This window comes from Daphnia pulex, chromosome 4 (assembly GCF_021134715.1).
Source record: "Daphnia pulex isolate KAP4 chromosome 4, ASM2113471v1".
In the NCBI taxonomy this organism is placed as follows: Eukaryota; Metazoa; Arthropoda; class Branchiopoda; order Diplostraca; family Daphniidae; genus Daphnia; species Daphnia pulex.
Window position 1 is genome coordinate 2,902,060 of NC_060020.1, and position 22,386 is coordinate 2,924,445.

The following is a 22,386-nucleotide window of genomic DNA, read 5'->3' on the forward strand; positions in this document are numbered from 1 at the left end:
GATGGGCTGAAATAAATTGTGATTAAGACGAATAACTCAGGAAAATCAACAAAAATAGGTAAATGAAAAAAGGAGTGTATTTTTTTAAATTGGGCCAATTGCGCAAAATTTAACAAAGGCAGGGAGTGAAATCCGAGTATCGAAAACTAATCAGACGAGCTTTTGCTTTTACTTCTGTCCCTCTTTGAGCGCTTGGAGGAACGCTTATGAGAAGTGGGACTCCGACTCCGACTTTTACTGCCTCGGTGACGACGTCTACGATCACTACGGTCTCTTTCTCCTCGGTCACGATCACGATCTCTTTCCCGGTCACGGCCACTTACACGCTCTTTGTCCTTATCCGAGCGTCGATCCCTGTGTAAGTTGAACGAAATATATCAATTGCATTTTCAGAAGAAGCTCGTCAACGTTTGATTTTCCTCTTACCGTTTGTCGCGATCTCGGTCTCTATCGCGGTCACGATCCCTTTCTCTGTCTTTGCCTCGATCCTTTTCCACTTCTTTTTCTTTTTCTCGGTCGTCTTTAGGGGAGCGACTGCGCGAGCTACGGCGCCTTCGACTGCTGCTGCTTATCCTATTTGCAAGGAAGAGCTAATCAAATGCTGTACGGAGATCGAGTACCACTTATATACAGTACCGAGATTCTTCTCCAGGAACAGGAGGGGTCCCCAGGCTCTCTCTTCTTTGCTTTCCCGGTGGGTTCATTCCCATTGGTAGTGGTATTCCCATAGGTGGTGGTCCTCTCCAGTCCTAAGAGGAAAAAGTTATTTTTATTTTGTTTTGTTTTCTGTTATGGTCTTTAAAATCCTTACCGAAGATCCCCACTGTGAATCCTGAGTAGGTTCGTATTGGTAATAATCATCGCCAGGAGCTCCTGGGCCAGCCATGAACTCATTGGCGTAGGGATCAGGTACTATAGGTGGTGGTGGTAACATCATTGGTGGTGGAATTACTGGTGGCGGCATACCAAATGGAGGAGGTAGAGCCATATTTGGAAAACCAGGAGGAGGACGTGAGAAATCGATCGATACGGGAGGTTTCTCCACAGGAGCTTCAGGCTGATATTAAAATGAAATTTAAATAATAAACTTTAAAGTTTTTTGGTTGACTTTGGATGAATATTTTATTAAGGATACGGGGCCTTACCACTTCGGGAGGTTGCTCCTCCATAGAAGGAGCAGGTGAAACGCCTGATTCTGGTCGGCGTGAAGATAGATTCCCTCCACCAATGACATCAATGGCACCAGCCATTTTGCGTGCTGGCGGAGGGCCTGCTTTTTTCACAACCACTGACCCCGCATATTTTGAATTTTCGTTAACCACTGATATCGGAATCGCTTGGGCCGGGGTCGCCATCATCTGAATCAAAAAATAATAATATCGTCTTTGAGCTTCATTTGTTTACGTATTTTATTACCTTGGGTGGGGGTCCTAATCCAAGGCTAGCCGGAACACCAGCCCCAGACTCCATACGGGATCGCCTTTGTCTCTCACAATATGCTTGCCACGTTATTTCATTGAAACCGTAATTAAAATAATCAGTGATATCAGCACCAGGCTTCCTCCAAGGTTTATCTTCCAGCGAATCCAAACTAAATTCATGTGCTGGTACACCGTTAATCGCCATTGAGCCTTCGAACTCTTCCACAGTGAACTTAAGATAAGATACATATGTTAAAAACAAACTCTTGCATCAAACATGATGTAGCTCAATGTATACTTTGCTCTTTTCCCCCAATCCTTGTGCCGTTGTTCCAGCTGTTCCTCTTTTGACATTAAAACCAGCATAAGCTGCTGGGCCAGATTTTATGTCACCAATCGTGATTTGTACGTCATCATCACTTTCATCATCCTCATCGTCATCATTGTCTTGATCTTCATCTTGTCTCTCATCCTTTTCTTCGTTAGTCTCTGCAGCTTCTTCTGGATCTTTTACAATAGAAAATACAGGATGTTAAAACTGTTATGGGAAAACCAGACAAGCGATTCAACACAGGGAAAGAGACAAGGGATAATAGTTGAAGAACTTTTCCATAATTAAAAATGTACATGAAATTACCATAGCCTTCTCCAGCGTATTCCGTATTTCCGTCATTTCTGTCTATGGCAATATGATCTTCATTTTCGATTTCGTACATTTCTCCATTACCGGTGGTGTCTTGGTCGATTTTTCCATCATCGCCCTGAAAAAAAAAGAGACAAGTATCAATTTCAGTTGACGAACAATAATTTTTTTTTTAAACTCACGTATTCATCTGGTAACTGTTCCGAGGAATAAGGGAATTGTGAATTAGAATTATCTGCCTCATCTGGGTGCCGGACAGTGTCGGCCATATTCGGTTGTAAACAGCAGAAGACCCCACTTCAATTTAGGCCTGAGGGGACAAACAACAGCGAATGTACGCTTGTGGCTTGTCGGCTGTCGCTGTTTCACATCAAACGCAAAAATAAGGTATTTTTACTATAAAAACTTGTGATAATCCATTTTTATAATGATCTCGTTATATAAAAAGACGCTATTAGGGACAAAATTCAACTTTAATTTGGGTTAGACGTAAGTGTGCAACTTGGCAACACTTCACCCGGCAGACGTGCATTTACGTTTGGTTCGTAAATTTATTTGTTAAATTTTATTTGAGCCGAGTGGCTGCGAGAAAATTCATAAACAAAATGGATAAAAGTATAGGGAAGAAAACTGGAGACATTGTTTTGGTAATAATACATTGTTTTATATTGAAGTTGACTAATAGGTTTTAACAATATGTCTTCTGTCTTTAAAGTGTGAAGAAGATTTAGCGTATGAAGAGGAGATTCTACGGAACCCTTACTCTGTCAAACATTGGCTTCGCTATTGCGAGTTCAAAAAGGATGCCCCTCCTGTTGTTGTCAATTTGATTTATGAGAGAGCTTTGAAGGAAATGCCTGGCAGGTTCGTTTGATTGGTTCTTGTAGTAGTACATAGTAAATAAGTTTGTACTCATTTTCAACTATCCACATGTTTGTCTCTTCACAGTTACAAACTATGGTACAGTTATCTCTGCCTAAGAAGGAAGCAAACTAAAGGTCGCTGTATAACAGATCCACTGTATGAAGATGCCAACAATACTTTTGAAAGAGCATTGGTATTCATGCACAAGGTATCTTAAATGCCAATTATATTATTATCACACATTATTAAATACCATGTTTTTAATGAATACCATAGATGCCAAGGATTTGGATGGACTATTGCAAGTTTCTGACTCTTCAACAGAAGATTACCACTACGAGAAAGGTCTTTGACCGTGCTCTAAGAGCCTTGCCAATCACCCAGCATTCCAGAATTTGGCCCCTCTACTTGAAGTTTGTTAAAATGCATCCAATACCAGAAACAGCTGTTCGAGTTTTCCGTCGTTTTCTTAAACTATCGACCGAAGATGCAGAGGAATTTGTCGATTACTTAAAATCTATTGACAGACTTGATGAGGCAGCTGTTAAACTTGCCCAGATTGTGAACAAGGACAGCTTTGTTTCGAAGACAGGAAAATCAAACCACCAACTGTGGAATGAACTGTGCGAACTTAATTCGAAAAATCCCAAGCAAATTAAAAGTCTTAACGTGGATGCAATCATTCGAGGAGGTCTTCGACGGTGAGTGTCTGGAAAAAAATTAAATGCAAATATTTTTACAAACATAGGAATAATTTACTGGATTCTTATGTAGGTACACTGATCAACTTGGCCAGCTTTGGAATTCCCTTGCCGATTACTATATTAGAAGTGGTTTGTTTGAAAGAGCAAGAGATATTTACGAAGAAGCCATTCAGACAGTTACTACAGTACGAGACTTCACACAGGTAAAATACTTTGTGGTCGTCTTATTTAATGCGAATCAAGTTAACGTTTTTCTGATTTACGACAGGTGTTTGATGCCTATGCCCAGTTTGAAGAGTTGAATTTGAATCATATGATGGAAGAGATTGGTCAGAAACCTAATCCTACAGAAGACGATGATATTGAAGTTGAGTTGAGGATGGCCCGCTTTGAGGATTTAATGGATCGCCGGCCCTTGCTATTGAATTCTGTTCTTTTACGTCAAAACCCCCATAATGTCGCCGAGTGGCATAAACGAGTCCAGCTTTATGAGGGCAAACCTCATGAAGTTATCAATACTTTTACCGAGGCTGTCCAGACAGTCGATCCAAAGCAGGCCATTGGAAAGGTGCACACGCTGTGGGTCGACTTTGCCAAATTTTATGAGAAAAATGATCAGATTGACGATTCACGGATAGTTTTCGAAAAAGCTACGCATGTAAGTTGTTTTTGCAGTGCATTAAAAGCCTTTGATCCCCTCATCATTTTTGTGTCACTTTAAAGGTGAAATACGTGAAAGTTGATGAACTGGCGACTGTTTGGTGCGAGTGGGCCGAGATGGAGATCCGAAATTCTCATTTCCAAGAAGCTCTCAAGTTAATGCACCGTGTTACAACTCCTCCTGCACGCAAAATTAATTACCATGATGACGCCGAACAAGTGCAAACACGTGTTCATAAGTCACTGAAGGTATTTTATATTTTTAGCCACTTCCATTCTAATGATCTCTCTACGATTGTCACATTTTTATTTTCTAGATTTGGGGTTTGTACGCTGATCTTGAAGAAAGCTTTGGTACTTTCAAAACATGCAAGGCCGTGTATGACCGTATCCTCGAGTTGAAAATTGCAACACCGCAAATCATTATGAACTATGCCATCTTTTTGGAGGAAAATAACTACTTTGAAGAAGCTTTTAAAGCTTACGAACGTGGCGTTGCTCTTTTCAAATGGCCCAACGTGTACGACATCTGGAACACCTATCTCTCAAAGTTTTTGAAACGCTACGGCGGCTCAAAATTGGAACGAGCTCGAGATCTCTTTGAACAGTGTCTTGAGGGATGTCCGAATAAGTTTGCCAAGACTTTCTTTATGCTCTACGCTAAACTCGAAGAGGAACACGGCTTAGCCCGTCACGCTATGAACGTTTACGAGAGAGCCACCAAAGCTGTGCCAGCAAATGAGCGCTTTGACATGTACAATATGTACATAAAGAAGGCATCCGAGATTTATGGTGTGACCAAGACGCGCCACATCTATGAACGATCCATCGAAGAGCTACCCGATCACCAGGCTAGGGAAATGTGTTTGCGATTTGCCGATTTGGAGCGCAAATTGGGAGAAATTGACAGAGCCCGTGCTGTATACGGACATTGCAGCCAAATGTGCGACCCCAGAGTTGCGCCTGAATTTTGGAAGGTATCTTATCTTTTATTCAATTCCGTCCTAGAAAGTTATTCACCCATCATTTTTTTTAGGTTTGGAAAGAGTTTGAAATTCGCCATGGCAACGAAGATACGATGCGGGAAATGCTTCGAATCAAACGCAGCGTGCAGGCAACATATAATACACAGGTAAAGTCTCAACCTGATGAGTTTGAAGCCGATCTTAATTTTCTTGTTACATTTTTCGCTTTTAGATCAATATGATGTCAGCTCAAATGTTAGCTGCTGCGACCAACACTGCCGAAGCGGCGGCTGCTTCTCAGGATAGCATGAAAATGCTAGATGCAGAAGCTGAAGAATCTCGCCCTCCAGTGGTAATGAAACTCGTTACATTTCTCTTTATCTTCTTTTAATGCAATTTTTACAATTTATCAGCCTGTTGCCAAGCCTCTGGCGCGAGCTGGGAGCAACATCATGTTCGTCCGGAGTGAAACTCAGCCTGGTTCCGCAACCGAGGACATCCCTGCTGCTGCTGCTAACCCTGACGAAATCGACATTGATCAAGATGGAGACGATGACGAGGAAGAAGAGGAAGCTACCATTGAAGAACAGCAAGTTCCACGTCAAGTCTTTGGTAGCTTGAAAAAGGATGAAGAAGATGAAGAAGAAGCCCAATAACGAGTAACGTAAAAGAAGTTTTGAACGTATTCCATCGCTCAATACATGAGTTTTCTTTACAGAAAAGGTACTGTGCATTTTAATTTCACTAGTAATTACTGATAAACGTTTATTAAGACATTAATTTAAGGCTGCGTTCACGACAACGCATACAAATAATTACAACATAGACGATCTTTCTGCCAAGGCATAAACGTTTGTCGGGAATATTGCGTAATATCAAGTAAATTGACTTGAGCTGAGCCAATTACGTCGTACGAAGAAGTGCGAAACAGAAGAACACGATAGATAGATCACGTAGCAATTTATCCTCGATGCATACCGCGACCGGACATTCTTGAACGAGTGCGGCTACCGGTGTAGTATCTGCGGCCGGGTATGGCTTCAGCAGTGTCTAGATCAGCAATATTAGCATGCACGTTGGCGATATTTGCATATATGCTGGGGTTGGCTTCAAAGTTCTGGGGTGCTGCCATGATCACCGAACAAGAAATGGCGAAAACCAAGAGTAGGGAAACGACCTAATTATAACAGAACAATTATAACTTATTGTTACATAAATGTTTAACATGTGACATTTACGTTACAATGCGGTTATCAAATATTGCATTGATGATAACTAAAAGAGTTTTCTTTGAATTTTTGTGTTTTACGTACCTTCATTGCGATTGAGTGAGAGATTTTTTTTTAGCTAGTGTTCGTTCAACAGCTTTGACTTTCTATATGACACGCTTAAGGCCCTCCACGGCTTATTTATCCTGGACAGAGTTCCCGGAGGGGAAATCTTTCAGGTGTAGAAGGAGTTTCCTTTCGTCTGGACCGGATTGTGCTAAGATGGGCCTAACTATAAAACGTTATCAGATGTATTGTGAAACACGTACAGTAAACAATATGAGACCTTCTAAACAGATCAAGGGCATTATCATAAAGTCATAAACGGTCTTGTCCTTCATAATGACGCGCGGTAAATGTTTCGACCATTTTGTGCGAAAATCCCATCGTCTCGAGCTTTTACCTTGACACTGTACGACGGATGGCTAAAACATGTGCAATTATTTGTCGGAATTGAATCACCGATGTACCAGGAATAGTGGGAAAGCGTAAAGATTTATCGGGAATTTAATGATTATTCATTGGTTATTGGATTTTTTTTTTCGCCTATGAAATTTGTCGATTTTTTTCGTCGTCTGTCCTACTTTTGATTTGTAGGATTTTACTTCTCAGGGAAACACCAAACTCTAAAGAACAGGAAACGACCGTATGTATTTCCCACACATTCTGTTTTACTCGGCGATTCAAATGTACGAAAGGTTAGCTAGTCCTTCCACTGCCGGGGAAACTTGGCGCAATAAAAGCAAGTGTCAATGCAGGAAGTGTATATTTAATGCACAATATCGTATTACATGCCGATTAATACTGGATCACCCTGAAGTTACCCTTGAAAGGCTTTCAATTGGGAATACGCAATTCGTTTAACATTTTATCGTGGTTTCAAGTCCGAATACATTTTTCGCAGGTTTCACGATATAAACGTTAGCACATGAAAAAAAAATGAAACGTGAAGATATAAAGTACATTTCAGTACGTATCTTCGTGAGTCATTAAAATTGTTGCGTTTCAAAGATTCAGGACACAAAAATAAGGTCAGTAAATTTCCCTGCAACTATGAGTTAAATCAGGTTTGTCCAGAAAGATTATCACTCTCATCAAATTGGAGAAACTTGTCCCGTCATCCGACAACGCGATGGTGCGTGTGCCTTGTCCCGAGGTAAGGATGGCCGCGGTTGCGACTTGGATATCTTCCGTATGGTATCGATTCAGAACCCTCGAGATCAGTTTGTATGATGGGATTTGATTCAAGTCTAGCTGCTTCAATTAACACGTTAAAGCAGATGGCGAAGAGAACGAAGAGAAGTGAAAATATCTGCGAGCAATGCGAAGCAATTAGAACAAATAATTAAAATTAACAAAAAAATATTATCTATTTTCGCAATGCTATATATAATATCTTTTTGGAAATTTGTATGTAGCACTATCTTTATAATCAAACTATTTTACTGCCTACCTTCATTGCGATGAACAGAAGAGGATTTCTCCACTCGAACTGAGATTTCTTTTATGATCAAAAGTAACCTCAACAATGCTTATATAGCTGCTGATATAACAGGTAGTCTAGCTTCAAGCCTCAATCGAGTTTGTGAAATTCGGGAATCTGGAAGACCGGCTAGAAGGTGTAAAGTTGATTTCGAAATTGTTCAGTGAGAGGAGGGATGAGAAAAAGTGTAGTCGTAGCTGCGAGAGGAGAGAAAGTTAAAAGCTCACATTGCGTACGTCATGGCACCGTTTTTACAAGAAAAGGCATTGACCGGCTACAAAACTTGCAGACTATGTAAATTCCCTGTGGTTGTTATACGGTGATTCTAGAACCCAATTTGGACACGGACTTTTTTCCAGGTCATTTTTCTTACAATAAGCAAAAAGCCAATCAACAAAAAAACAATCAACAGATTTTTATGATTGAACGTTAATTCCTGTTCTTGTTAGATTTTTCTAGAAATAACTTAACAGAAGGAATCGTAGTCATACTGTCTACGAGAATCCTGTATCCAAGCCAGCTGACCATGTAAACACAATGGCGTACGCTGTCGTCATTTTTTAAATGGTATATTCTGATGTAGACGGAACTCGATCGCCTTGATTCCGTTGCCCTTGCAGCACCATTTTTTAGTCTTTGATAATTAATTGGCATGATTTTTTTTTTGCAATGCATTGCTCATTCATTCACTCTAGTGTGAATGTGGTTTTGACGGAGTAAAAACTCGCAAATTGCCGAGACAAATATGAATGAGAAAAAGTCGGTCGGTGAATTAATTGGTTGGCTTGCAATTGAAAATTTTTTGCCGACTTTTAATCAAATCTGTCAACTACTAGTTAGAAGTTTTTAGTGTGTGAAGGGCATTGATATAAGATAAGCCAGCGTATCGGATGTCATCCAGTAATGCGGTAGGGATTTCTTGTTCCACTGCATACGGATAAAGACGACGGTAGCGCCCCAGGACTGTTTCTATAGTAAAAGCGGTTACATAATATAAACTTACCTAAAAAGTGAGACCCTGAAAACGACTCAACATGTAGGTCAAAAACGTACGGTATAGCTTCCGCAGTGTCGGGATCAGGAAGGTCACTTGCATTGATGGTGGGCTTAGCCTGGAGTTGTGCTGCCGCGACTAGCATCAAACAGGCAAAAATGAAAAGGAAGAAAAGTGCCTTTGTCAATGACGAAAACAAAAAAGGAATAAGCCATCAGGTTTTCAAATCTATTGTGCTATCCTTGTCGTTTTTGTAACACAATGTACGAAAATGGAAACTGGGATCCATGTAATAAGTTGTCCCGTCTGTGAGCCAACCAATCAATTTGTCGTTAAGCTGGTTATAGTTGAAATAGAAAGTACTGCTAATCAGCTGTTTTATAATTGAGAACTTGGGGTTTTCCAAGCACTTCTCCGAGCTATTGTTCCAGAATATGTGTGCCGTAAGCTTATATATTGTTAACTAGGTTCAGTTGCTGATAATATGTTTTATACTCATTTACGCATATGATTATGACGCAGGGAAAAGGTAAAACTTTTACATGGGGAAAACCAACCCAATTCCTTGATTGTAGGTTAACAACAAACAAGGACGCTACAGACGCCGAGCTATAAGGCTATAGGCTATAGGGGATGGGGGGATTGGGTGAGGTGGTCATTCATCTCCCGACTTTTTCGTAATGCAAATGATTTTCTTCGTCTTTCCTAGTGCTATCTACCTTTTCTACAAACAAACATGCGTTTGTACAATCACTAGAAAACAACTTGTCTTCGCTCTCTTCAGAAGCTCATCTAAATTTTCAGGACGTTCAATCCCCTAAGAACCACGGTTTTTGCGCCAGACAAGAGAGAACAGGAGAAAGGAGAAGAAATACAGATTTTATGAGAAAGTCGGCCATTGTTTTTTTCTTCTGCTTCTGTATAGCTGAAATAAAAAAAAAAACAAATGTTTTCAATGGATACGACAAGGAAACTTTTTTTATCTCGATATTATTTTTCGATTTTTCCTCTTGACACGGTAAACGAATTCCGTTGAACTAAATCTAGACGTTTATAGTGCGTATTTTCAATAAGCAAACATGGCAAGTCCCGTTCCAGGATACAATAGTGGTGTGGTCGATACGATTGCGGCATCAAGGTTTCCAATATAAACTCTCCGGGGCGTCTAGTCAATGGCATATGTTGACGGAGCACGACACGGATCAGCTACGAACTGACCAGTAGGCCATTACAAAATGGGAAAATTAACGGTAAGTTGTGAAATTTGGAGTAAATTTTTTTTCGTGAAAATTTCCAGTAATTTTAAATTGGTTTCAAAGACACTTTTGTATGTCATGGGGATCTTGGTGATCCTGACCTGTCACAAAGTCAACTCCGGACCGATCGGATTAGAATACGACGTTGAAGGCGATCTTAGTGCGCCATTGACGCAACGAGATGCTCGTTTCTTCGGATTTGGAAACAAAATTGCAGACTACAGCCCATACAATTACTACGGCTATGGCTACCGTCCGTTCTGGGGAAATTTTGGAGGCTATCTGGGTTTCTTTGGAAGATAGTGAACAGGAGTGAACGGCTTTGACCTCGCCAATAAATTATTTGAGAAATAATTAATTATTTAACGAATTCTGAATAAACAACTTTTTTAATGCCTGTTGAAGGTTTTCATTTAAAGAACTAGTGTACTCATAATATGACAGAAAATATTTTGACTACAGCGTATGCATTTTTTAAAGTAAATATTACGATGTTTATATTTATAAGTGCTTACACCGCCCTTTATGTGTTCTACTTTCAAATTTCCTTTTTCAGATTGACTCGTAGGTTATTTATGGATTCACACGTCTTGCAAGTCACTAATCTTATTTTTTTTTAAAGATTTATCGGAGAAATTCATTCCTTTTCAGTTTTGACTCGATAATATTCCTTTAGTCGTACTGCGTGAGCTCGGATAAAACCTCCTGCATCCACCGGATCATAGCCTCCATGTTCATCCATTGAAACTAGTTCTTGGTTGTACAATGAATTTTGGCTTCGTCGTCCCAAAATTCTGACTGCATGTCAAATTTGTAATTGGTTACAGCGATAGTACAGAATGTTCTTTCAACAAACCTTGTCCTTTGAAAAGCGATACACGGACAGTCCCGTCAACACACTTCTGGGATGCATCAACGCATTGACGAACGAAATCGAATTCAGGGCTGAACCAAAATCCTGATTTTAAAATGATCTTATGTTATCGCATTAGGTTTTTTAAAGTCAATAATACTGTAGATGTACCACAGTAAACCAGGTCGGCCATTTTCTGCTGCAAATTTTGTTTAATCTTTCGAACTTCGCGGTCCATTGTCAAGGCTTCAAGATCAAGATGTGCCTGGTACAAAACAGTTCCGGCTGGGGTTTCGTAGATCCCTCGGGACTATTTTAAGACGGTGTCACACTCACTTATGTATCTGAAATAGAATTTCGTTTATTTGTTTTACCTTAAGGCCAAGGAATCTGTTTTCTACTATGTCAATACGGCCGACTCCGTGTCGCCCAGCTATTTCGTTTAAACGCGTGAAAAGGGCCAACGGTTCCGTCACTACTTCGTTCGTTTCAGTATTCCTCAAACTAACTGGGTTGCCTGAAAATAGAAGTAATAATCAACAACCAGAAAAATTAAGAGTTTCCTTTTTCAAAAAATTTTAACCCTTATCGAAAGTAATCTCCAAAACGGTGGGATCGTTAGGGGATGTCTCAAGAGCCGAAGTCATTTGGTACAGGGTTTCCGGAGCTTCTTGATCAGGATTCTCCAAAATCCCAGATTCATAGCTTGTTTAAATAAAGCGATGAAAAGGTAAACCAATAAAAACACAATTGCTTAGGTAATGGAATAACATTTATTTTATTTTTTAGTTTCGAAGAAAACCTGATATGCATTAAGTTTGCATCGCAGCTCCATGGATTTTTCGGAGTAACTGGTAGTGGGATATTGTTGGCAGCAGAAAATTCAAAAAGAGCCTGCCGGCCGGCAAATCGTGAGAAAAATTCGGGGAGGCGCCAAGGTGCGATAATCTGGATGACCCACAAATTGTCAAATAGTAAATCCCGTTGTCATTTTTTCAAATAAGGAAAGTAAGTTGATCATGTGAGCATGATGACATGGGGAATGGAAGAAAAAAAAGAGAAAGTTGCAATGCCTGGACTGTAGGGTGGAGTGAATAGCAGGCCAGCTCAAATCGGACTTGATCGTTTCCTTTCCCGGTAGCTCCATGTGAGATGAAATTAGCATTCTCACGAATTGCTGCGCGAACGAGGCCGGAGGCGATGCAAGGACGCGCAAGACTTGTTCCCAATAGATATCGGTCTTCGTAAATCAATCCGCCTCTAATGGAAGGCCAAACGTAGTCGTCGATAAAATTTTCGCGCAAATCCTCAATTATAATCTGGAAAACGCAAAAGAAAGAGAGTGTGCCAAAAAACGAGGACAAGTTCAGCAACGAAAAAGGTATTATGTATGTGCGCAAAAAGTATCAAAGCTAATCGCCAGCTAGTGTCAATCATTTTCAAATGTCAACTTTTCTTCCGCGGATAAAACGGAAAAAAAAAGAACATTCATTTTCGTCCCGGTGGATCGCTCAAGCAAATTCTGCATCGCGTTAACAAACAGGTTTTGAATCGGTTCCAATACCCTTATCTTATTGGTCAAGTATGACCTGAATTTCTAACACGCATCACTAGAATTCTAAAGAATCCAAAAGGAAAATGGAAATGGGTATGCAGAGTATGCTTGACACACCTTTTTGGCTCCTAAATACATCGCTTTCGCTTCTGCGGTGCCAAAGTCTTCGTTTTGTCCTATATTAGCCTATATTAAATATTTGCAAAATGTTATCATTAACAAAAATATCATGTCAACAAAAATGTTTTTATTTTTTTACGTGCCGGATTTTAGCTTTAAACAGAAATTATCAAAGTAGAATGTAAGTTTAATTCTACATAATTACCAAATAGCAAATGACATCATATCCTTCCTGAATTAGCCAAACTAAAATGCAGGAAGTGTCTAGTCCTCCACTGTAAGCCAAGATCACACGCTCATTTTTAGACATTTCTGGAAAATGAATGCTGCTGAAGGATTGAATGTTATTGACAAACTAGAAATTTCTGAGAATTGGCGAGCTCTATTACTGTGGTTCGTTTTCACTGAAAAATGTTACTTGCTCTGTGGAATATTTACGTCTAGTAATCAATCTACGCATGTCTCGGCTATGATAGTCGTAACTATGTTCTATTGTTTTGAAACTCAATCGAAAGACTTTGGCTCTCTGCTTTTCTTTTTTTAAATTTTACACCGCACATTATTATTTCTGCCCTGCTTACCTCTAGATTCACAATAGATACCTTTGTTTTTTATTTTTTTATCCCCACATAAGTAGTGTATTGTACAATAAACCTTTTTCTATGCATTGTTTGATCTTTCATTTGTTACTTTTCTGTTTTACGGCGTACAACTTTTTAAAAAATTTGAACATTATGGGCAACAACGTAGTTTGACATACTGCTTGTAGATGGAGTTCCATGCACATTTTTGACGTCTGTGTCTGCTGTAGCTGTCCTGTCACAGCGCCTGAAAACATGTGTGAGCTCTCGTAGCTACTGTGACTAGAGACACTGTTTATGAATCTTTTGAGTAGTTGATGAGGGTGTTTTTACAGTTCTTTACAAAAAATCAGGAAACATTTTTGCCTTGTAACTCAAAAAGTTTGAAAGTCTTAGTTACACACAAGTGGGGGTCAAATTTGTTGTATCATATATTATTGGATCAACATTAGGACCCATTCACATATTTCTATCATTTTTCAATACGAGGTAAATTTTTTGAAATGTATACTAATGCATGTTTTGTGTAGTTCAACTTTGCTAAATCTGTCTCTTTGTTTTTGTTTCGTTAATTTCTATCATTTGCTCACAACTGTTTGTGTTTCACTAACATTACAGAGAAACATGAAGATCTGCAAGAACACAAATAAAAGAATATGAATGATAAACTGAAACCCTCTAAGAGAGTCATCGTGTATGAAGAATTTTTTGATGACTGCATTGACGTTTCAGAAAATGGTAAAGTTATGCATCAATCTCACCATTATTTTAAAATACTATTATGTTATTAGCAAGATTAATGGCAAGTTAGTTGCATGAAAATGTCATTGATTTGGTTGAGTTGAATGAATTTCCGTTTAAAAAATTTAATTTGCATAAAGATTCTTGGTTTAGTATGCAATTCGTACCATTTATCGATGTGTTGGAATAAGTAATAGCACCGAATCACGAAATTTTGTTATCTCGGTGCTGGTACTATTACTTTAGTTTAACCACCGTCTGAAATGTCACAGAGTCTATTACTAAGACCTGCAAATCTCGTTATCTTATCCCATTCCAGGAAAACTATTCCGTTCATTATTTTAATTACAAGTAGCTGTGTTACCGATTTGTAGTACGTGCGACGCTCTCAAGGGCGTCTGTAATGTATGAACCGAAAGAAAATGAAAAAAATTGCATTAAAGATTTCGCTACCCATATCCTTCCGACGCGAAGCGCTGATTAAAGTGTTACTGTTACATTCGTAAATAATATAATTTGTATTAATATTTAACTTTGTAATCAAGAAATTGTTATATTAGGTATGTTTCTGTAGTTTGTGGTAATTCAGTTATACTTTGAATGTTTTTTTTTTTGGGGGGGGGGGGATCTGGTGTTAGGTCTGTCGAAAAGAAGGGTCCCCATAAGTCTGTCAAACACGAGTTCGGACTCCATCCCGGTTATTTCTGTTCAGTATTGTCTCTTTTTATTAGTATTCGACAGTCGCGTGACCACATAGCTTTTTTTTTTTACATTTTATGATGAAATTGATCTATCCCAGTCAACCGCCCTGTACTCATCTGTGATAGTACGCGAACGTGCCTTATTCCATCCACTCGCACCTTCCCCTCGCGCGAAGCTTCCGTTCACGCGACCTCCGCATGACCAATGCGTTTATGGCCACTGCTTTTTGTGAATGTGTCAACCTTATCGTTGTGCTGACTGCTCGTTCCTATCCCCCTTCTAAAAAATAAAAAAAAATGCGAACTATTTTTATTAGATGAGTATGAAAAATATTCCTAGAGTAATCCTAAGTCTTCTGGCGATTATGCAGCTGCGAATTCGTTTCCGGGTATTATGTGTATATAACTTTGCCATCAGTAAAGAACTGTGGGCTGATGTGATGCTGGTCACGCCATGTAGTCTGTCTGCTAAATCCAACCGTCTGTTGGCAGTTGCAGAGTGTTGCTCAATCCGAAAACTCGCATGCTACTGACTCATTTAACCTGCGTTGTACTGTTGCTAGAATTTTCCCAGACTTTGAAGGCCAGGGTTGGCCTTAGCTAGCACAATCGAAAGCTTTTCCCAGGGTTCACGGTGATGACGGATGAGCAGGGTACCGGCTCATTAATGAGGAGTGGGGTAGAAGCAGAAGGGTAGAGCGCGGATGGAGCCGGCAGTAACGGCCAAAGTAGGAAGGGGAGATGAGCGTGCTGCACTGCTGCTGATGGTGTTTAACCTCCGTTGTTGATAAGCACCGGATGTGAAGTCACGTGGTCTGCTGTGCGATTCGCGTGCATCACCTCGTTTTAGGTTACCCTTATTATCCCCAATGAAAAAAAATATATTTTTGTATGGACACTGCTAAGCTTTTATGTACACTAGGGAAAAAAAAACTATTGCCAACGAACAAACAAACAATAAGGTGTTTTGTGTGTGTATTTTGGCGCGTTTATTGATTCATTCCGTTCGTGTTTGCAGATATTAAAGAATACAGTCAACGTTTAGGAATTGACCTTTCAGTTAATCCGACACTAGCGACCTCGGTAAGAGATTGGATCCTACAACCTCTGCCCCGCTATTGGTTTCCATGGTAATTCAATTATTTATTATTTAAAAATGTAATCAAATTGTAGTTTCATGTTCGGTGTTTTTGTTTTGGTAGTCTTGATACTCAAACGGGTCACTGGTTTTATTCAAATACCCTGAACGGCCAATCAACTTGGCATCATCCTTTGGAAGAAATCCACCGAAATTTGGCAAAAGAGTATTTTTCCTATTCAACGATTTTAGGGGCTGGTAATGTAGTATTTATGTTGCAAAGACTGAGTTGGAATTTAAATTTATTCTAGCATATTCTTGAATGTAGAAAGGGAAAATCCTGAAGGAGAATCAGCGGAACAATCCATGGAAAGTGGCTTCAGCACAAAGGGATTTGGGAGCCTCTCTTCTTCCATTTCGGGAGGCATTTCACCAGTCCGAAATCCCCTTCCTAGAGCATTAGTAAAACTTCACTTCAAAACATCAAAACAAAATTTTGCATTAATTCTCTTCCTTTTTTTTTTATGTAGGCACCATTAAAGCGAATTCCACCAACGGCGAATCCTTTAGGAACGCTATCAAATCCCCTCCCTACTTTTCGTTCGTCCAACTTGCACAATGAACATGTCAGAGAAGTGTCCTTTTCAACATTCAAATCCAGCGATCCAATATCTTCGCTTTTGCCTGGTGATATTCTGTTTGAAAATCGAGACCGCCCAACTACAATTGTAGCGCCTTTCAACCATTCCGTCATACCACTTTCCAGTAGTGTAATTGATTCCAAAGAAGATGATAGTCACCGTCTATCTACATCACAAGTGAAACAACCTCCACGTTACTCTTCAGCTGGAAAGAGAGCCATCAGTCCGTTAACGATTGATCAAAGTACGGGGAAAGAAGTCACTGCAAGTTCCATCTCCAAGTCTGAACAAGAGCCTTTGGTTCAGCAATCAAAGCCTAGAGTAAGTTTTACTGAGCGACTAGCAGCGAAAAAAGCATCACAGAGACTCAAAAGTAATGAGTCATCCGAATCCTGTCTCTCGAATCCAATCGAATCAGATCAAACCAGTGCCATCAATTCAGAAAAGAAACATGTTCACTTTGATTTAGAACCGAATCAATTTCGACAGTACACCCCGGAATGTTCCGAAGAAACTAAAGGGGTCGACAAATCAGAATCTTCCAGTTCAGAAGATATTCTGGACTTGGTTGGCGATCCCGAATTCTTGAAACCGCTCACTGATGTCAACTGCTATCCCACGACGTACGAAGAAAAAAGATGGGAAGTGTCTTTCACGTCGTTTGGACTGAATTCTGCGAGTGGATCGCCTGTCAAAGTTTCAACTGGGTTCGTTGATAATGAGGACACTAATGAAATGGTGACGTGTTTTAATTCTGAATACTGCCCAAGTCCCTTGCCTGTCTTTGAAAAGAGAGAAGACGTTGGCATTGAAGCAAATGAAACTGCCATACCAATTAATCATTTTCAAGACCAAGGCGAAGATGAAGCTAAAATGAATTCCCCAGTATCGGAATCGATTGTCGAGTCGAACGCTGTGCCTGAAGCACTGTCAGTAATTGAAACGGATGTGCCAACGTTTTGTGAAAATACTTCAGTCCAAGCCTTCATCTTGCCCATCCAAGATGAAATAAAGGAAAGTGACTTGACAGTCGTTAACCCATCTGAATTAGATTTGCCAGAAGTTCAAAAATCAGTTCCTTCCACTGAAGATAATGCAAAAGCAGTTCAAGAAATAAGTGTACAATCACAAATCATTTCAAAGTTAACAGTTGAACCTCAAGCAGTTGAGGACGCCCCGTTTACAAATTTGGCAACGAAAAGCCGACCTCCGAAATTAACTCGCAGCTCGACTCGTTCCGAATCGCTAGAAACATTTATTTTGCCAGAAGAATTCAACCCAAAAACCGTCCCCAAAGTCCCAGCATGTCTGATTCCATTTGAATTCGTCACGCCCGAATTAAAGTCGGTCGAACCGCAAAATCATCTCGTCCAGTCAGATGGTGAGCTCAATTTGAACACAACACAAGAACCTAGTCAATTCCATTTACTACTACCTCCAGCGCCTTTCTCCCAGTTAAGTCCCCAAACTGCCATGTGTACTGAAGAAACCGTAACGAATTCCATCCATAAAAAAGATGATGTAATATTGGATGCGCCAAATGCAAGCGAAAAGAAGAATCCACCCCTAGAAGATTGGCTAACGATGAAGAGAGAAATGGAATCAGCATTAGAAAACGAGAAGAAAAAACTAGAAAACTGGTTCAGCACTGAAATTGCTCAAATAAAAAAGCAATTCGAAAACGAGTTGGCCAGTGAGCGTCAGAGAACGGAAAATTTGAGCAGACTAGTCGAAAATGCCAAGTCGGAGAAAGAAGAGCTGGCCAAGCGTGAAATTGTTCGTTTAGAAGAGACTTTATCCCACTTGGTAGAGGAGAAAACCCGCCAAGTTCAAACACGACTCAATAGTGAGATACTGCAGAGCAACAGTTCGTTTCTACAGCGCTTGGTCGATCGCCAAGACGCCAATGTGCAAACGGAAGAGCCGCCAATTCCGGTCAATAGCCTTCCGACGGAACCAATGGCGCCTCTGTTAAAGTGTGGTGAAATTGGAACTAGCGAATCGAATCCCTCTAAAAATGAAACGTATTCTCGTTGGGAAAGCCGAGACTCTCCGCCGCCTCGGCGAGACTCGCGGATCCAATGCCAGTGCGATAGCCTCCAGAAGCAGGTGGCACGCGTTGAGCGGGAAATGCAGCTGCTCAAGCAGAAGAACTTGTCGTTCCAAAAGAATCCACCAACAAGGAAAAAGAGCACACCCGTCAAGGCTCAGCGAGAGCCTTGGTGGTTGGACACCGACGAGTCGGCGACATCGACCACGTCTTCTGTTTCCGATTGGCGTCACTCCAGAGGTAGAAGCCGGTCGATGACAAACCTGCACGCAACAGGAGATGTTTCAAGTGGGAGAAAGTCGGCACCTTTTCAACGAGCTCGCGATTTGCTTTCGAGAAGCCAAACACCTAGGAGAGCGGTAAACATTGTTCTCAAATGAAAAATATTGCGTTTACTCAACTTATTTTTTTTTCTTTTCTTTTCCTACGCTAGTGGATGGAAGATGTGTCGACCGACCATTCCATGGGTGACATACCCACTTCAGGAATAAGTAGTGCAATTTCAACTGGTGAGTGGGACACGGTACTAAGTTCCATTCAAAAAATAAGCGGCGATCTGCAGGAAGTGTGGTCTCATATTGGTCCACGTCCAAGACCGCTATCGTACCTATCGTACCAAAGTAAGATGGTGGTGTTATTTGATTCGCCAGCTGTAACAGAAACCTAATTAACAACGCATATTGAATATTTAGGTCCGCTGTGGATGCCCTCCCAGTCGTCCTCCCAGTCCTTCATCACTAATGATCGCGTGCCTCTGCACTGGTCCTTTAGTGGGTCGACAGCCGAGCGTACGCAAGCGCTGAAACTCTGGTTGCAACAAAACAAAACCCAGCATTCCAAACCCCTTCTTTGACAGCCAAAAACAGTATTAACCGTCCAAGCTTTTTTCATTATTATTATTTTTTAAAACTATTAATAATGACCTTTTCGTTTGTTTTTTACCAATCAAAGTCAAAATGTATAATCAGCTTTTTATAATGGGAAAAAAAATGGTCTATTAGGGATCTATTAATCATTTTCTAAATGATTCCGTAATTTGAGGTGTTAGATCCGGCGATCGAATTACCAAAAAAGAAACGAGGATAAAAGACGGTGTCTTTGTCTGGAATTTCTGTAGAATTTTCGAAAGGAAAGTGCAGTAATTTAATAAATGGCGGATAACATGGGTTGTAGAAAAAGTTCAAATTTCAATGATCTTCCGATAAAGGTGGGAAACAACTTTGACCTTTGTATATGTTCGCTTCGATTCAGCTTATAAGCAAACATAACACTGTGTGAACTTTGAAATCCGATACGCCTAGCTGGTTTATATTGAAGTTCTCCCCCCCACCCTACTCTTATTCATTCCCCCCTCGACGAATAGACATTTCCTCTTGGGAGTTGGGCTGGGTGGGGTGATGGAAAGAACGGAAAAATGTCGTTACTCACATACCCGTGCGACCCCGTCTAACCAATACGGACCTCCCCTGTGGTCTTACATGCGTCTTTTACTCTAGGTGACTGGTTGAATATCCAATGAAGTTGAAAGTTATCGCCAAGTGAAATCAGAACAATAGACAGTTTGGACGCATCAACAACCTATGTTGTTACTAAGAATAGGAGATGGTACTGGGAGATAAAACGGAACTAGTGTCCTCAAAAAAAAAGCTAGCTTTCTTTTCAGCCTTTCGTAAAAGGACGGTTTTTTTCTTGAACATCAATAACGTATTTATTGTATTCTGGCCATGCAGAGCTCAGCTGGATCACTTGGGTGCTTCTTTCCTATTGATTGGCGCTTTTAAAACAACTTTCGTTTAGAAAGGAAAATGGTTCGAGCTTGGCAACTATCTTTATCTTGGCTAGCTCCGTGCAACGGTTTGATGCGCTCTGTTCAAGCTGTCATCGCAGACGAGATATGGCAAATATTAAGCGCGGCTGGAACAAAAAGAAAATATTGTTTAGTCTTTGATAGGCTGTGACGCTCAAAACCAACGTCAATAAGTCGAATCCATTCACCAGATTATACGGCTCAATAAAACTGCGCCAGGAAATCTGTTGGGAAAGTCTTGTTTTCTCGATTCCACGCCAGCTTTTCCTGTTTGTATTGTGCAAATCTGATTGCACGTCCTCGACATAGTGATCGGGCGCAGTATGGGGCTGTCAATGACGTATAGCCCACGCGTACGTATCCCCCCGGATCGAATTGCATTCTAGTTTCACATACATCATTTATATATAGGATGCTCTCTCATCAAGTCCATCATCACACAATGGTGCTTCACATTCTTTTTTGTTAGACTTTGACGTAGTATTTATGAACCAACCTCACGCTAAGTTGTGTTTGTGCGCCAACTCTTTGCCGAAAAAGAAAAAAATCCAAATAAACAAGCCGATAGACGAGAGAGAGAAAAAAAGCAAAAGGGGATGTGACGCATGAGGTTTGGGTGTATAAGACTCATACTGCTGTGGTGGATAGCGTCGGCATGATCTATAGCCACCAGTCTATGAACATGTACTGTCCCCAAGCTATCCAACTATATACTGTACCTCACGTAGTGATCACGCGTGATCTTCTGCCCAGTCTCTGGGGTCTGAGTTAAGGCCCACTCTCAACTAGGAAGTGGGCGTTGTCGGCGGAATTCATATGTAGCCCGAAAAATACGGGGTGCAGTGAATTTCCAGCCGTACCCAAGACGTACTACCCGAATGGCGCCCAGTGCACAATCCCAGCTAGCATTTTGATTATGCATTATAACGTTTACTATTCTTCTCTTTTTCAGCAGCGGACTTGGTCGCTTTGTAATAACAGACGAGCCTGTTTGTTTTTCACCAAAACGTTTGGTCCTTCAGAAGGAATTATTGATTAATGTTGTTGAAATGTCGGTTTGCGGCAGTTCAGCTTTATTTTTAGTCATTGGATGGCTTTCTTCAAAATATGAATAATTGTGAATTCATCGAATCGTTCGCACAGAGCACGAGATTAATATGAAAAGGCCAAGGGTGGTATAGCGTAGCGCAGCATACGTAAATAATCTCGACGGCTATTAAGAGAAGATATATCGATTATCATCTTTCATGATGGAAGCTGATGCGAACCTTGAAATCAAACTCCGTCCAAGGCTCCAAGTCGTCTAGCATTTATTCAGAGGTCACTCATGCTTGTTTTCAGCTTATTAAATGCTTTAGTGAAGGACGTTTTTATTGATTGCATTAAAGTAAACGCGAGAAGCCTAAAATATATTTTACAAGGTAAAAAAATATATCATATCTTTTTTTATCGCTAAAATAAATTTAACGAACAAAACACGCTTCACATGTTACTGCAGCGTGAATTTCCAGTATCTACACACAGAGAGAAGCCTTTTATGTGCTTCAAAATCCCCACTTTTTAATCCTTTGGGATAGCGAAACGGATTCATGAATTTATCGAGTTCTCACTATAATCCATTCATCGACACTGGCCAGCCGATTTGAAGAAACCTGCCAGTTGCGCAGTGTACCCAACATATGCTCATCGGTTTTCAATCGCTTGGACAAAAATAGTTTACGCTTGAAAACGCACAGCATAGTCCGCTTTGACGTCGGATACGAGGGAATTGCACTTTTGTAACAAAAACATTATTTAAAAAAGGAAAGAAGCATTGATTTTCGAGAAACGATTTCCAAAAGATGTTACCTTGGAGCTCCTATATACCAACTTAAAGAGAAAGTTACGTATATGAGAAGGTTTGAATACGAGTCTCACATATTTAGGCCCTAGCATCCCTTTTTCGATGAGTTCTTTTTATTTACGATCAGTGCATTGAGATGATGTTTTTGTTTAACCATC

At 40.3% G+C, this 22,386-nt stretch overlaps 4 protein-coding genes and 1 long non-coding RNA gene across 5 annotated transcripts; 2 read left to right on the forward strand and 3 right to left on the reverse strand.

Annotated features, from left to right (window-relative positions):
- Nucleotides 1–59: 59 nt before the first annotated feature.
- Nucleotides 60–2,406, reverse strand: LOC124192001 (pre-mRNA 3'-end-processing factor FIP1-like). The gene is made up of 9 exons (XM_046585128.1): nt 2,247–2,406; nt 2,059–2,182; nt 1,720–1,928; nt 1,417–1,653; nt 1,146–1,358; nt 812–1,057; nt 637–749; nt 427–573; nt 60–354 (listed from the first exon to the last, which is right to left on the reverse strand). The coding sequence occupies exons 1-9, from the start codon at nt 2,331–2,333 to the stop codon at nt 147–149; spliced, it is 1,584 nt and encodes a 527-aa protein (XP_046441084.1). The 5' UTR covers nt 2,334–2,406; the 3' UTR covers nt 60–146.
- On the forward strand, nt 2,361–5,979 carry LOC124191999 (pre-mRNA-splicing factor syf1 homolog). Its single transcript, XM_046585124.1, has 12 exons — nt 2,361–2,451; nt 2,513–2,711; nt 2,780–2,928; nt 3,013–3,136; nt 3,205–3,629; nt 3,703–3,835; nt 3,901–4,290; nt 4,356–4,541; nt 4,610–5,269; nt 5,329–5,424; nt 5,490–5,609; nt 5,671–5,979. Exons 2-12 carry the CDS (start codon nt 2,670–2,672, stop codon nt 5,911–5,913), a joined length of 2,568 nt encoding a protein of 855 aa, XP_046441080.1. The 5' UTR covers nt 2,361–2,451; nt 2,513–2,669; the 3' UTR covers nt 5,914–5,979.
- A 29-nt stretch (nt 5,980–6,008) lies between these two features.
- Nucleotides 6,009–8,116, reverse strand: LOC124192005. Its single transcript, XR_006873540.1, has 3 exons — nt 7,979–8,116; nt 6,571–7,837; nt 6,009–6,434 (listed from the first exon to the last, which is right to left on the reverse strand). It is a non-coding gene; the product is annotated as an uncharacterized LOC124192005 (long non-coding RNA).
- Nucleotides 8,117–10,664: 2,548 nt separating this feature from the next.
- On the reverse strand, nt 10,665–13,233 carry LOC124192003 (argininosuccinate synthase-like). The gene is made up of 9 exons (XM_046585130.1): nt 12,992–13,233; nt 12,784–12,852; nt 12,185–12,430; nt 11,914–12,059; nt 11,695–11,816; nt 11,486–11,628; nt 11,283–11,421; nt 11,115–11,216; nt 10,665–11,056 (listed from the first exon to the last, which is right to left on the reverse strand). The coding sequence occupies exons 1-9, from the start codon at nt 13,094–13,096 to the stop codon at nt 10,896–10,898; spliced, it is 1,233 nt and encodes a 410-aa protein (XP_046441086.1). The 5' UTR covers nt 13,097–13,233; the 3' UTR covers nt 10,665–10,895.
- Nucleotides 13,234–13,549: 316 nt separating this feature from the next.
- LOC124191997 lies at nt 13,550–19,744 on the forward strand. The gene is made up of 8 exons (XM_046585096.1): nt 13,550–13,856; nt 13,986–14,105; nt 15,828–15,939; nt 16,012–16,145; nt 16,216–16,349; nt 16,418–18,937; nt 19,012–19,198; nt 19,271–19,744. The coding sequence occupies exons 2-8, from the start codon at nt 14,024–14,026 to the stop codon at nt 19,429–19,431; spliced, it is 3,330 nt and encodes a 1,109-aa protein (XP_046441052.1). The 5' UTR covers nt 13,550–13,856; nt 13,986–14,023; the 3' UTR covers nt 19,432–19,744.
- Nucleotides 19,745–22,386: the final 2,642 nt, after the last annotated feature.